Below are 14804 nucleotides of genomic sequence, written 5' to 3' on the forward strand. Positions count from 1 at the left end.
GTATTTTAACTTTAAATAATAGGTTTTTTAAAACATTTATTTTAAAATTTAAAGTTTATATTTTTTTTATCAATATTATGTTTAATATTTTTTATTTTTCTGACTTTTTTTTTTTATTTTTTAGCTTTTTATTTTATTTTTGCGCCTTGCTTCAAAAAGGTGTGCGCCTTACACCTCGGGTGCAAATTGACCCCTGCGCTTTTAAAACACTGGCTACATCTATTCCCTGCTCTAATTTTAGATTCCTTAACTGCCATCTCAAAATTTCTGTAAATAATTGATTACATTATACCAGTTTTCCCTTATATCTCTGATTTGAAGTCCTCTAAATCTATTGATTTCCCATCCTTTTTTACCTTGTCTCAGATGGTTTCCATTCTTAAATATCACATGCAACCATTATAGAACTTTTCCGTTCCCATCCTATATTATTTTGTTAATAGATTATTGTTTCCTAGTACCAGAATTGATATAGAAATATGATATACCACATTGCAGCCTGCACTGGTGAAGTAAGTTTATTCGCCCAAAGGCATGGCAGGAATAAGTCCAAAGAAGTTCTTGTAGTGCAAGTTGTTTGGATCAAGTTGTAGAATCTCAACAATTGAACTTGTTGGCTCTTGGAGAACTCAGAGATGAATTTTTGAACCAGGGGAGAATTGATGTAGGCTAATAGGAAAAAGAAGATAAAGATGATAAATTTATGAGCATGTTTGCTCAAAAGGGAGGAAAAGGTCTATGGCCTACATGGAATTTACCAGCATGTTTTGCTAAATATATGTCATATAGTCAATCTAGGGATGGGAAAGATAATACCAAGAGGACAAGAAAGGTTTTAAATCTCCAATTAGCTTTAAGAGCCCGCTCTTTTGCTGGTAAGATTGGGGGGGGGGGGGTCAATGGGGAAGTTGACCAACTTTCCTGTGTTTGTTTACAAATACATGTGGGACCCACATAAAGGAAACTTCCCCTTGGATAAGTTTTTTTGGTCACTTAACTCGGGAAAGACTTAAACTTCTCCTAAGTGTGTAAATTACTTTTCCACTGGAGAGGGAAAGAGGCCAAATTTAGTTAGACTAAAATGCCCCTACGAGAATAGAGATTAGGGCACAAACTCATCTTCTCCTTCCCCATCTTGTTTGAACTAGTTGCCATTGCTCCGAACCTCCTTCCTTGGCCGATCCAGCAAATCTATCTCAAGCGATCATCTATACGGTAAGTGCTCTAATCCCCTGTTTTTTTGTGTGCTCACCTTAGGTTTGTCATGTTTTGGGTATGATTTGTTTTGGTTTTAGATTTACATTGGCAACATTGTACTGCTTGGTACTGAATAATAAAGTTAAGCATACTATGTTCTAAATTTAATTCCTAGATATGGATGCAGGAAGGGGCACTACTATGTTCTTACAAAATAGCACATGGATACAGGTTCCATCACTATTATATCAACTTTCTAAAATATAATCCTCTTGTGAGTGAACAACTTATTACTCTGTATCATTGGGTGATCTTGTCTAGTTATTTATTTCTATGTTATTATACGATACGAACTAGTTGTCATATTTTGTTGGCTCTAGCACTCTACCCATGCATAGGTATCTCAGTATCATTTCTTTTTAAACCAATAACCAAAAAACTATATTAGAAGAGATAGACAGATACCTATAAGGATATTCAGGTTTGAGATGTATCTTAAACTGGCACAAAAAATATTTTTTTCTCAAAGTTCTTTGAAGAGCTTTTGAATGTTTCAAGTACTATTCATTTCCTTTTCTAAAACTATTTAACTAATGATAGTAATCAAGCCTTAGTTATTAATCTGTTTGACAATTGATGATTGCAGCTTAGGCAACTCTGAGTGTTGAGTTATTGGAGAGGCATTTATAGAACAAGAACTTGAAACCTTACTAGTTTATATGTGTCTAATTGGGAAAGGAACATTAGTTCGGGCTGAACTATTGTTCCTATTTCAAGGTGTGATATTGGAAGTCTCATTGGGTTAATAAAAGATTGGTGATGTATATAATAATATAAAATAATAATAATCAACTGAACTACTTTCACTTGTAACAATTCATAGGTATGGACAACAACACTAGGTCACTAACCACTCCAATGAGCTGAGACTTCTTGGGCTATAACTGGGAGAGCTTGCTCATCAAAACCAAGTGACACTAAGCAAGGAGACAACCTTTACATGTCTGTAAAAGGCTTTCAAGGGTTACCTTTTGGAGAAGCCATAAAAAGAGCAATTGAACTGTGTTATTGATAAAAAAAGCCATAAAAAGAGCAATTAATGAGTGGGAGAGAAGGAGAGGGAAGCACTGGAGGAAGAGGACTGCTATTGAGATAATGAACTTGAACTGTGGTGCAAGGACTGAGAAGATTGCCGTTATGCTGACAGTGACTAAGAGCTAGGTTATTGGCAGTTGACTTGTGTGAAGACGGTACATATACCACGTTTGGACTCTATTTTAACAAATGACAATTATGTGTGGCTTTTGTCTTCTATATTTTATGCAATTGAATCAAAGTACTGTGTATGTGGTAAATTTTTATTTGATCACATTGCAAGTTTATTTGTTCTGTAATGTTATAATTGAATGACTACAATGATGTTTTGCAGAAACATGCCTCGGCCACCACTAAATATGAATAAAAAGAAAAAGTTGGTTGCGGTTGCTATTTCTGTTTATTATACAATGTTGATGCAACTTGCTTATCTGTTTACTTTGGTTACTACTGTCATTGCAATTAGGAGGAGAAGGATGATAGTCTCTAGGGTATTGAGTAGTGATGATGAGGAAGAGAATGAGAGAGTCATTATTGAGTAGTGATGATGAGAAAGAGAAAGAGAGAGAGAGTCATTATTGAGTACTGATGATGAGGAAGAGAATGAGAGAGAGTCATTTGAGCAGAGGTCAACAAATAGGGTTTTAAACCTTAGGGATATGGTCTTTGAATCAAATCAGGCAAAGCCTGTGAAGGGACAATATATAGCTAGACTTGTTCATGGGCCGGGCTTCTACTCTTCATTAATGGAAATATGTTAGACCCGAGTCCGAGCCCGGCCCGACCAACGGGCCTACAACTTGGGCCCGAGCCCGGCCTTGATAAAACGCCCGAAGCCCAAGCCCGAAGCCCGATCTAATAAAAAAAATTAGAAAATTTCCCTATTCAATAATCAATATAAATTAGAATTTATTTACATTAAAGAAAGAATATAAATTCAAAATTTATTTACATTAAAAAAGAATATAAAGAAGGGAAAAAGGATGTGGAGAAGAAGGGTTCTGCTAGAAAAATAAGGGAAAGAGGTGAAAAAAAGAGGGGTATTTGACTAGGGTTCTTAGGTTTAATTATAGGTTGGGCCGGGCCGGGCTCGGGCCGGGCTATTTGTGGGTTGGGCTTTTTGGCCCAAGGTTAAGCCCGCGGGCCCATATACCTGTTCAAGCCCGTTTGGGGGCCGGCCGACCCATGAACAGGTCTATATATAGCCATATATGAGATGTTGGGCCCTAATTGTTTGGAATTTGGGTGGGATGACATGAAGAAGTGCTTTACATGTGAGGAAGATGTCTTCAATGGGTCAGTTAAGGTAATTGTTAATTCTTGGTACTTCAATTCTCTAAATAAATGTTTGCATTTGTCTTACATGACATCCAATTTGTTAACATACTTTTGTTTTAATAAATGTAGAGCCATCCATATGCCAAGGGATTAAGAAACAAGCCCTTCCTTTTCTTTGATGAGCTTTCTACCATATTTGGAAGAGACAGAGCTAGTGGGGAGCATGTAGAGGCTCCATTTGATGCTGCAGAGGCTATTGAGAGGGAGGAACAATCTAACCACCGGCCCATGGAGGATGGAGCAATTAATGAAGGAGAAACCCAACAAGATGGATTGGAGCTTATTCAAGAGGATGCCATTGCCTCACAGTCTATCAGACAATCCTCTACCACTCAAGCTCCATCAGGTGCTTCGTCAACCTCTCACCCCGACAGACCAAGTAAGAGGTTAAGGGGCAGCAGGGATGATGACCCCTTGATTAGAGTGCTTTTAGAGAAGTTGGCTAGGATGGAACAACACTTTACTGCAGCTGGGGATAGACTTGCACGGGTGGCAAATGCATTAAATGTAGATAGAGAGGGTAGGAATACGAAAATGAAGGTGTTTGAAGAGGCATTGAAGGTTCCTGGTTTATGCCCAAATGAGAGGGTAGAGAACACTAATGTGGACCCCACTAAAGTGGTCCCCATTGTTCGTATGTCAGTAATAAGTTATGATTAGGATTAGTTCTTTATGATAAGATTAGGACTAGTCTTTTATAAGATTAGGATTAGTCTTTTTTCAGCATTATCTTATCTTTTCTTGCCATGTAAGCAATTCAGTCCTTTTACAAGTATGATACTATGTATACAAATTTAAGAGGGGGGCGGCTGTTTAAATACATTAACCCAATTCTCTTTTATCAAAATCTCTCTCTCTCTCTCTCTCTCTTCTCCCTCTTCTTTTCTTATTTTTTTCCTTCTCCTTTTAAGTGTCTGTTCAATCTTGAGCGACTACTTGGTATTAGAGCATTCGATCTAGGGTTTCTCATGTGGAATTAATTCAGCCGACCACATGAGAATTATTTAGGGCTGAGTTTTTTCATTCGACTGATTCTTGGAGATTACAAGAAGTCTTCAACAACTGTCCAAGGATTGGAAAGTGCTCCTTGTAATCAGGAAGAATCAGAGAAGAATTAAGTGATAAAGGTTAGGTCTTTGGTCAAGATTGGAGGTGCCAATCAAATTTTTTGGTTCTCTCATCAAGATTGAAGTTGGCGATCAAGAAGATTTTTCTCCGAGATTAGTTATGTTTCAGAAGTTTCTTGGGTCGATCAGAATCAAGATCAGTTTTGAGCAAATTGAAGTTGGCGATCAGAATTTCAGCAAGAATTTTTTGAATCAAGATCAGTTTTTTTTTTCTCAGAAATTCCTGGGTAAGGTCTTATTCCTTATTGAGGGCAGAAACAAGGATAACTTAATTTGTGAGGTACGACTATATAGAATTTTTTTTCTTTTCTTTTCTAGGGTTTTAAGAGAAAACCCTGAAATCCAGGACTGTTACTGTGTCTGGATAAGAGATTAGACTTGTTTTTAAGTTTGGCTGCTATCAGACTTATGTTCTTTGATCTTTGTTTTTGGAGTTCTGTACCCAGACCAACTGCTATTAGTTCTCAAATTTAGTAGGCTGATTGACACATTGATACAGTGAATTGTAAATTTTTTTCTTTCTCTGAATCTGATTTCTGCTTCTAGACCTACTATCGTTAGTTTTTTTCAGACCCAGTAGACTGATTGTTAGAGTAGATAGGTGTTTTTTGCTTAACCCCTAACCAAGGATGGAGTTCAAGCACCAAGGGGAGGGTGTTTTTGGGATTGGTTCAGGTGGCATGACTGAAAACACCTTCCATATTATAACTGTAAAGTTTGATGGTTCAAACTACTTAGAGGGCCCAATTAGCCATGATGGCCATTGGGGGAAGAGGAAAATTGAACTATTTGTTGGGAGATGTGAAGGAACCAAATAAGGAGGGTCCCACTTATGTTAAGTGGATTCAGGAAAATTATTTAGTGATGACATGACTGTGCAATTCCATGCAGCCACACATCAACCGAAATTACTTATGGGCAAAAACAGCTAAAGAAATATGAGATGTTGTGAAAGAAACCTACTCTCAGCCCCTTAATGTTGCTAGGGCTTATGAGTTGAAATGTGAGGTTAAAAATCTCAAGCAAGGTGAGAAACAAGTTTCTGTTTATTTTTCAATCTTGAAATCCCTATGGCATGAAATTGACCACCTTGAATCAATTGAATGGGAAAGTCAGAAGGATGCACGGATTTATAGAAAGCAGATTGAAATTAATAGAGTGTTTGAATTTCTGGTTGGTCTAAATTCGGAATATGGTATTGTGAGGCAGCAACTGTTGACAAGAGACAGTGTAACTCTGTCCCAGGCCTATTCCTTAGTGCACAACGAAGAGACTAGGAGAAAAGTTATGCTACAACAATAGCCTTTTGAATCAGCTCTGGCAGTAGTTAAGCCCAAATCTGGGAGTGATAAGGAAAGAGACATGAAGAAGGAAGCTAAGAAGGACTTAGTATGTGAGCATTGCAAGAAACCTAAACATACTAAAGAGACCTGTTGGAAGTTACATCCACATTTAGTTCCAACAAAACTTAGAAACAAAAAGGGGAATGAAAATACGGCTGTTAACACTGATAGTACAACCTCATCTAGCACAAGAGGCAATCCTCTAGATACTCTAGCTACCACCCAAGCTGCTCTAGTTCAGCTGGAAAATGAAGTTGGTAATTCAGCTCCACCTCCTCACACACCATCAACACCCCCTACCTCAGCTTTTGCTCATTCAGGTAATTGGGCCTCAGCTCACCATGCCTCAGTTACAGTTAATACATAACATTCATGGATAATAGATTATGGAGCATTTGACCATATGACCATATGACTAGCTTGCTGTCACTATTTACTACCTGTCACTTATTTTCAGGCAGAGACAAAGTGCCCATTGCTGATGGCTCCCTTGTTCCTATTTCTGGCAAGGGGGACATCAAGTTGTCTAATGCTATTTCCTTATCTTCGGTTTTGCATGTTCCTAAGCTTAGTACTAACTTGCTTTCAGTTAGTAGCATTACAAAAAACCAGATTTGTTCAGTAACATTTTTTTTGGATTGATGTGCTTTTTATGATCTGGTGACAAGGAAGGTGATTGGGACTGGCCGTGAGGCAAATGGAGTCTATCTTCTTGGAGGTCTTGTGTTTCTCAGCCTGTTGATCAGGCTATGCTTTGGCATAATAGGATGGGTCATTTATCTTTTTGGGCTTTGAAGATTTTGTTTCCTAGTTTATTTGAATCTATTCAGATGTCTAGTTTGAAATGTGAGAGTTGTGAACTTGCAAAACACTGCAGGGCAACCTATTCATTAAGTAATAATAGAAGTAGTATTCCCTTTGAAATTGTGCATACTAATGTTTGGGGACCTTACCATACCATTGCCATGGGGGGGGGGGGTACAGATATTTCCTACTGTTTGTTGATGATTATACTTGTTTTTCATGGATTTATCTCATGCGCTCTTGAGATGAGGGTCAAAATGATTTTACTGTTTGGGACCTTTTATCAAACAGTATCTCCATGGGGGGGGTTACAGATATTTCCTACTGTTTGGGGACCTTTTATCAAATGATTTTACCCAATTTAGGGTCAAAATCAAAAATTTTAAATATGATATTGCGAAAGAATATTTTGCAAGCCCATTAGCCTCTTATTTGCTTGAACATGGGATTATCCGTCAGAGTACCTATCCTCATACACCACAGCAAAATGGGGTTGCTGAGAGAAAGAATAGACACATATTGGAGGTAGCCAGAAGCATTATGTTTACCTCCAATGTGCCTATACGTTTCTGGGGGGATGTTATTCTTACAGCAGTGTATCTCATCAATAGGATTTCTTCACGGGTTCTTGACATGAAATCTCCATTTACCCTCTTATATCCTGATAAAGAGTTATTTACCATTCCCCTTAAAACCTTTGGTTGTACATGCTTTGTTCAGATTCTTGGCCCTCATCGTTCCAAGTTTGATCCTAAGGGATATTGCTGCTATGAACTTACTTTTGGGAAAAAGATTTGTCTCAATGGATGTCACTTTCTTTGAAGATGTACCCTATCCCATTAAGTGAAGAGGGGTGTAATGGGGGGGGGGGGCGTTGTCAGAGATGCAGTGATGTGAGAGTCTATCACAGACGATGGAGACAGGTTGATTTTGGACATCAACAGTGCAGGCCAGTCTCAATCTCCTTTGCAGATCAAGATCCCGGTACCACAGAAGTCCCAGTTCCTTCTGTAGAGCCAGATCCAGGTACTATAAATACTACAGATGAAAGAGATCCGACCATGGAGCCTTCACCTTCATTAGATGATCTTGATCTTCCCATAGTATTTCGTAAGGGCAAGAGTCGTTGCACCACATCTACAGTTCACAACATTTCTCAATTCTTGTCCTACGATCATTTGTCTCCCTCCTATAAGTCTTTTCTCGCATTCATTGCCGATGTTCCCATTCCCAGAACAATACAGGAAGCACTGGAAGTACCAGAATGGAAAGATGCAATAAGAGTAGAAATGGATGCCCTCATCAGAAACAATACTTGGAAGATAGTTGATTAGCCTAAAGGTAAGAAACCGGTTGGATGTAGATGGGTATTCACTGTGAAATATAATGCTGATGGTTCTATTGAAAGGTATAAGGTCCGGTTAGTTGCAAAAGGATTTACTCAGACATATGGTATTGACTACTTGAAAACTTTTGCACTAGTAGCAAAGATGACCACTATCAGAGTCTTATTATCTCTTGCGGCCAGTTACTCTTGGCCGTTGTAACAGATGGATGTTAAAAATGCCTTCCTCAATAGAGATTTGCAAGAAGAGGTTTACATGCAGTTGCCTCCTGGATTTTATGGTACAGACAAGAAATAATGTTTGCCGGTTGAATAAAGCTTTGTATGGACTAAAACAGTCCCTCAGAGCTTGGTTTGATAGATTTGGATAAACCCTTGAAAGGTTCGGATATGTACAGGCCCGGTCAGACCAAACCTTGTTAATTAAGAGAATGGATTCTTCCTTAACCTTGCTTGCTGTATATGTGGATGATATTGTAGTAACAGGAAATGATAATACTGAGATCGAGTCCCTTAAGCAACTCCTTCATCAAGAGTTTGAGGTAAAAGATCTGGGAGAACTATGATATTTCTTGGGCATTGAGGTAGCCAGATCCAAGCATGGGATTTTTGTTTCTCAAAGAAAGTATGTTCTTGACCTATTGGAAGAAACAGGAAAGTTGGGTGCTAAGCCTACTGACACACCCATTGAACAAAATCACAAGATCAGTGTAGAGGGTGGAGAACCCCTTGAAGATAAAGCTATGTTCCAAACTTCTCTATCTTTGTCTCACTTGACTTGACATCAGTTATGCAGTTAGTGTGGTTAGTATATGCACTCTCTTAGGACTACTCACCTCCTTGTAGTTGAGAGGATACTAGCATATTTGAAGAGGTGCCTAGGCAGAGGCATTTTATTCAAAAATAATGATCACATGAAGATAAAAGTTTTCACAGATGCTGAGTGGGCTAGGTGTGTTGATGATTGAAGATCTACCTTTGGATATGTGCTTTTGTAGGAGGTAACCTTGTATCTTGGAAGAGTAAGAAACAAAATGTTGTTTCTTGTTCCAGTGCTGAAGTTGAATATAGGTCCATGGCAAATGGTGTAGCTGAGATCCTATGGTTGAGATCATTATTTGAGGAATTATGTGTTGTTTATGAGAAACCCTTGATGTTGTATTGTGATAATCAAGTTGCCATCAATATAGCCCATAATTCGGTACAACACGACATGACTAAGCATATTGAAGTGGATCGACATTTTATCAGAGAAAGGGTTACATCTCAAGAAGTATCTTTTCCATACATCACCTCCGAAATGTAGCTGACAAACCTTCTCACCAAGGCGGTTTCAAGGAAGAAGTTAGAAGCAGATCTATGCAAGTTGGGAATGACAAAGATCTATTCCCAACTTGAGGGGGGAGTGTAGAGAACACTAATGTGAACCCTACTAAGGTGGTTCCCACTGTTCGTATGTCAGCAGTAAGTTATGATTAGGTTTAGTTCTTTATGATAAGATTAGGACTAGTCTTTTATAAGATTAGGATTAGTCTTTTTTCAGCTTTATCTTATCTTATATTATCTTGTTATCTTATCTTATCTTGCCATGTAAGCAATTCGGTCCTTTTACAAGTATGATACTATATATATAAAATTAAGAGGGGGGCGGCTGTTTAAATACATCAACCCAACTCTCTTTTATCAAAATCTCTCTCTCTCTCTCTCTCTCTTTCTTTTCTCCCTCTTCTTTTCTTTTTTTTTTTCTTCTCCCCAAGTGTTTGTTCAATCTTGAGCGACTACTGAGAGGATGAAAGTGGTTAAGAAGTTGACTAGTGACATGAGAGAGGTTGAGTACTTTTTTAGCCTACTGCCCGATTTTAGGCAGGCATACATTCTCTCCCAGCTCCTCCCAGATCAATAACTCATTAGAACATAGTGACTATCTTTTATTTGGTGTTTAGAAAACTTACAATGGATTTTTTTTTTTTTGTTGAGAAACAATGGATGTTTAACCATGTTAAAGGGATCAATAGATATGATTGCAGTTTATGTAGTTTGTTTGGTTTGACTAAACTTTTATGAACATGACTTTTTTATGCAGGTTCATGAGATGATGTTCAAAAAATATTGGTTTGAGATAATCCAATTATGAAGATTTATGAGATGATGTTCAATAGATTTTGGTTTGAGATGATCCAATTATGCAGGTTTATGAGATGAGACAATTATGTAGGTTTCTAAAATTTCTCATCCGTTTCAAGTTTGAAATGCTCAGGGATTTTGGGTGGGCATATTGTTTCGTGAATAGGATTGCTTCAAGCAATATTGCACTGGATATCCAAGCTGCCTTTCTGAAGCCAACCAATCTTTTAGAGATTTTATGGTTTCACAAGTTCCCATTTCAAGTTTGAAACTTTGAAATGCTCAGGGATCCTGGGGGGGCATATTATCTTGTGAATAGGATTGATTCATAGCCCGCTGCTAATGAGTTTAGTCCATTAAACAGTCTTCCGAAAAACAAAAGGTTCAAAACTGCTCATTTTGGTTCAGGGGTAAAACTGGTAACAGAGGAAAAACAATCAACTCATTTACCTGGGTAAATTTTCTGACAAAGGAACACGGATAGTTACATTTATCTGGGGAAGTTTTACCTGGATAATAGGTAATATTTACTCTTATATGAATCCAAAAATTTAATTTTATATATGAAAATTAAGTCTTATATAGAATTCACAATATAATTTTATATGTGAAGCTTGTAGCCTAAAATATGATTTTTGGTTGATAAAAGCAAGGAGTGAACAAATTCATTCTCATTCTTGTCATAAAATGCGTTGAGTTCACAACAAAGTTTTTCCATTGTACTCCTTGTTTATTCTAGAATCTCATTTTAGGCAAAAAATGAGCAGTGAACCAAGCATGACCCTAGTTTCAAAAACTAAGAAAAAGTTTTAATGCCAATCTCTTTTCATTTTCTTTTAAGCTCAGTTTGGAATGAGTACAAATACAAATATGTAGACTTGTAGAGTGCAAAACCTTGTATTTAGTAGTGGCATCAATGGTTGCAAATTTTCAATACTTCTCTCTCTCTCTCTCTGCTTATTGGTTCTTGATTGTTCAGCCATGACATTATTTTTTCCTTGGAGAATTTATTTCCTAATATTGAGACTTTTTTAATTTGTTTTTCCCATTCTGGTTTGATTATGCAGGATCCACAATGGTTATATCATGTTAGTGTAGCCAATCCCCGAGGTTACTTTTGTAAATTCAAGTGGGATTTACTGGAAGTAGATAAGTCTCTTAAAATCTCAATATCCAGAGGAAGCCAAATTGCACACAGAAAACACAAAACACCATGGAATTCTGCCTGTTACTACGAGCTCCACCCCTCATCAGATCCCTTTCTTCAACTAGTCGAACCAAATCAATCTCTCATTTCCCTCCAACAAAGCTTTCTGAAAGACACACTCGTTTTTCACCAGCAGCTCCTCTCTTGGCAGCCTTGAAGAGTCCGAGAGGCTTTGGGCCTTCCACGAAGAAGAGCAAGACGAAGAAGCCAAAAAAAGGTGATGGGACAGCCAGTGACGATGAAGATGATGACTATGACCCAGACGAAGGCATTATTCCGGAGGTAGTGACCAACCGGATGATGAGCAGGATGGTATTCTCAGTGGGGATTCCTTTATTCATTGGACTACTCTTTTTCCCTTTCTTTTATTATCTCAAAGTGGTATTGAAGATCGACGTGCCCACCTGGGTTCCCTTTATAGTGTCCTTCTTCTTCTTTGGCTCGGCTCTGTTGGGGGTGAGTTATGGGATTGTGTCATCCAGTTGGGATCCATTGAGGGAGGGGTCTCTGTTGGGGTGGAATGAAGCCCAGAAGAATTGGCCTGTGTTCTGGCAATCTCTCTGGGGTAGATCAGGCAAGAAGTAGAGAGAGAGAGAGAGGTTCCAATTGAAAGAGGGGATAAGAATTTGTTTTTTTCTGTTTTTCGTGAGGTAATGTTGTAATTAAATCATTAAATGTATAACAGAGCACAGTTCAAAGTAAATAGCTTTCATGCTTTGGAACCCAATCCCAACCCAAAATGGCTTATCTCAATTACTTCATATATATATATATATATATATATATATATATATATATATATATATACTAAAAGCGAAATATATATACTAATAGCGGATGTGCCATGTCAGCACGTATCACGTCTCTCTTGCAGAAAACCCCTTTACTAATTTTTCAGAGTTTTGATTTTTCGTTTTTTAAATCCACATAATACGTAGGAAAGCCAATCATGATCGGGAGACGTTTGGAATTCTGAAGCGTCTCTTGCAGGTTGTGGTTTCAACTTTCAATTTTCAAGGCTTACGTATTCCAAATGTCTGAGATCATCTTTTTTTTTGGTTCTTCATGTTTTCCTTGGATTGTTGCATAGATGGTTCCAGATAGTTGCAGAGATAGTTCTAAATGTATGAGATCATCTTCTTTCTTCATTTATGTTTTGTTTTTCTTCTCCATATTCCAACTCTCAAGCCAATTATTATTTTTTTTTGCAGAATTAGTTTGACAATATTTTTCCAAAGGTTTTCTTCGTTGGTTGCAGAGTTAGTTTCAAACTCATTTCTTTTTCAGACTCATTTTCGATTTAGTAGTAATATTGCGGGTTTGTTTCTTCAAGCACATTTTGGTGTTGAAGTTTGGTTCTGGCCTTGAAGTTGCAGCAGGAATAAATCAGGTACGATTTCTTCAATATATAAGGTTTTTATGTGCTAAAATTGACAAAAAATTGTTTTTGGCATCCAAACTGAGATCGTGAAAACGGGTTTCCTCGACCCGTTTTGAATAACCACTCGAACCTTATACGTCCGAACCATGTAATACATGGGTTGATTTTTATTCATTTTAATAATAATAATAATAATTGAATATTATTATTATTATTATAATAATATTATACTATAATACTAATAATAATTGAAAATTATTTTTTACAATTAATAATAAAAATTATTTGAAAAAATTAGAATAAATCAATTTTCACAAAAATTACACATACTAGATTAGAATAAATTACTATTAATTTTCCAACTTCAATTTTTTTTGGAAACTAAATTATAAATTTAGCGTACTTTTCAAAAACTTTGGAAAGTACAAATTATAAATTATAATAATTTACTTTTCAAAAGCTAAATTATAATAATAGTAACTATAAATTACTATTATTATTACTTAGGCTGATGTGACACTTTATTTTTCAAATTCTTGTTTTGTGCATACCCCATTATTTCTTGAAACTAAATGCTGATGTGACACACTTTAATGGGTATTAATCTGAGGTGGAGAATAAAAAATGTTTAAAGTGAAATCCAAGCAAATAACAAAACTAGAAAATATTTAAAGTAAAAAAAGTATAAATAAACGACCTATTCATAAACAACCATAGAATCAAACACATACAGGTTAAAAGTATCGATATGATACACATATCTGCAGTATCGTGTCGGTACTTAAAAATGGCTGATTTTTTTTTAAATTTTGATTTTTTGAAAAACTAAAAACATGTTTTTTATTATTAAAAAAGTTGGGGTTTCGTGGAGCATATCTTTTTACGCTTATTATATCAATACTTTAAACCATCGTACCAAAGGTAAAAGGTGGGGTTTGGGAACGCAACTTCCCAACTATCCATCTTTTAGAGGGGGCATTTTCAGAAGATCAGCTTGCGGCTTGGCCAAAAAATCAGATTGTAAAAAGGTTTTGACATTCTATTATCACTGATAGATATATAATTTTAAAGTTCTGTACAATGCCGAAACAAGATGGTTAAGATTTAAACATACAGATAAAGTTACTAAATTGTCTATTGGATATTCTATGGGCTTTTGGGGTGATGCGATGAATATCCAAATAATGAAATTAACCATTATAAAGCATAAATTGTTATCAAGGCATTGATGATGTGATCGTTAAAGTGTCCTCAAGATGAATTTTGCTGAAAGAAAGATGAGAGAAATATGTGTGTCATCTTTTCTTTCAAATCAAACACAGCCTAAGTGTTTGCATCATCTAACAACCATTCTGGAACCAGAGCCCAGAGGTGTAACTCATCATACAACCTGTGAATCGAAAGGGCTCCATGTGGTTGCCACATCATCCTCTCCGATGTGGTAAGTTCCAGACAAGCAGCAGCTGCCTCATGGACAAAAAAAAACCCCTTTCTCCGAGAATGATCCGAACTCCAACGCTATGTTTGGTTTGGTAAAAAGTAAGAGAAAAAAGAAAGATAAGGTTAAGGTTGCAACTTGGGTTGGCCCGAGTTAACATTTTACACTGTTTCGGGCTCAGGCTTTTGGGCTGGGTACATCCAAATTATGAGAAAAAAACCAACCCAAGCCCACATAGATTGCAGCTTTAGTTGAGGGAAAGTTCCTAGGGAATTTCATTAAAATCCTTCTTATTCTCTTAACTTTCAATTTCTCTAATTTTTTTATCAGAAAAAAGAAAACAGTTTAAAGATGAGCTTATTATAAATTTGGCATTTGTCAAAAGCTATGACTCAATTTCATTTG

The 14804-nt window shown here is 36.8% G+C and overlaps 2 protein-coding genes across 2 annotated transcripts; both read left to right on the plus strand.

Moving 5' to 3' along the window:
• The first annotated feature begins 2626 nt into the window (after positions 1 to 2626).
• LOC148864621 (uncharacterized) lies at positions 2627 to 4460 on the plus strand. The gene is made up of 2 exons (XM_088979136.1): positions 2627 to 3598; positions 3700 to 4460. The coding sequence occupies exons 1-2, from the start codon at positions 3509 to 3511 to the stop codon at positions 4288 to 4290; spliced, it is 681 nt and encodes a 226-aa protein (XP_088835262.1). The 5' UTR covers positions 2627 to 3508; the 3' UTR covers positions 4291 to 4460.
• A 6986-nt stretch (positions 4461 to 11446) lies between these two features.
• PAM68 (PAM68-like protein (DUF3464)) lies at positions 11447 to 12307 on the plus strand. The gene has a single exon (XM_088979137.1). It carries the CDS (start codon positions 11587 to 11589, stop codon positions 12163 to 12165), a length of 579 nt encoding a protein of 192 aa, XP_088835263.1. The 5' UTR covers positions 11447 to 11586; the 3' UTR covers positions 12166 to 12307.
• Positions 12308 to 14804: the final 2497 nt, after the last annotated feature.

The sequence above is a fragment of the Nelumbo lutea genome, chromosome 3 (assembly GCF_056320005.1).
Source record: "Nelumbo lutea isolate HS-2025 chromosome 3, American lotus-T2T, whole genome shotgun sequence".
NCBI classification, from domain to species: domain Eukaryota; kingdom Viridiplantae; phylum Streptophyta; class Magnoliopsida; order Proteales; family Nelumbonaceae; genus Nelumbo; species Nelumbo lutea.

Bases quoted from the DNA above. Each gene is read 5' to 3' on its own strand.
- LOC148864621 (XM_088979136.1), top strand. From the start codon at position 3,509: ATGTTGGGCCCTAATTGTTTGGAATTTGGGTGGGATGACATGAAGAAG. The intron at 3,599-3,699 runs GTAATTGTTAAT...TAATAAATGTAG, and splicing joins TCTTCAATGGGTCAGTTAAG to AGCCATCCATATGCCAAGGG.
- PAM68 (XM_088979137.1), top strand. From the start codon at position 11,587: ATGGAATTCTGCCTGTTACTACGAGCTCCACCCCTCATCAGATCCCTT.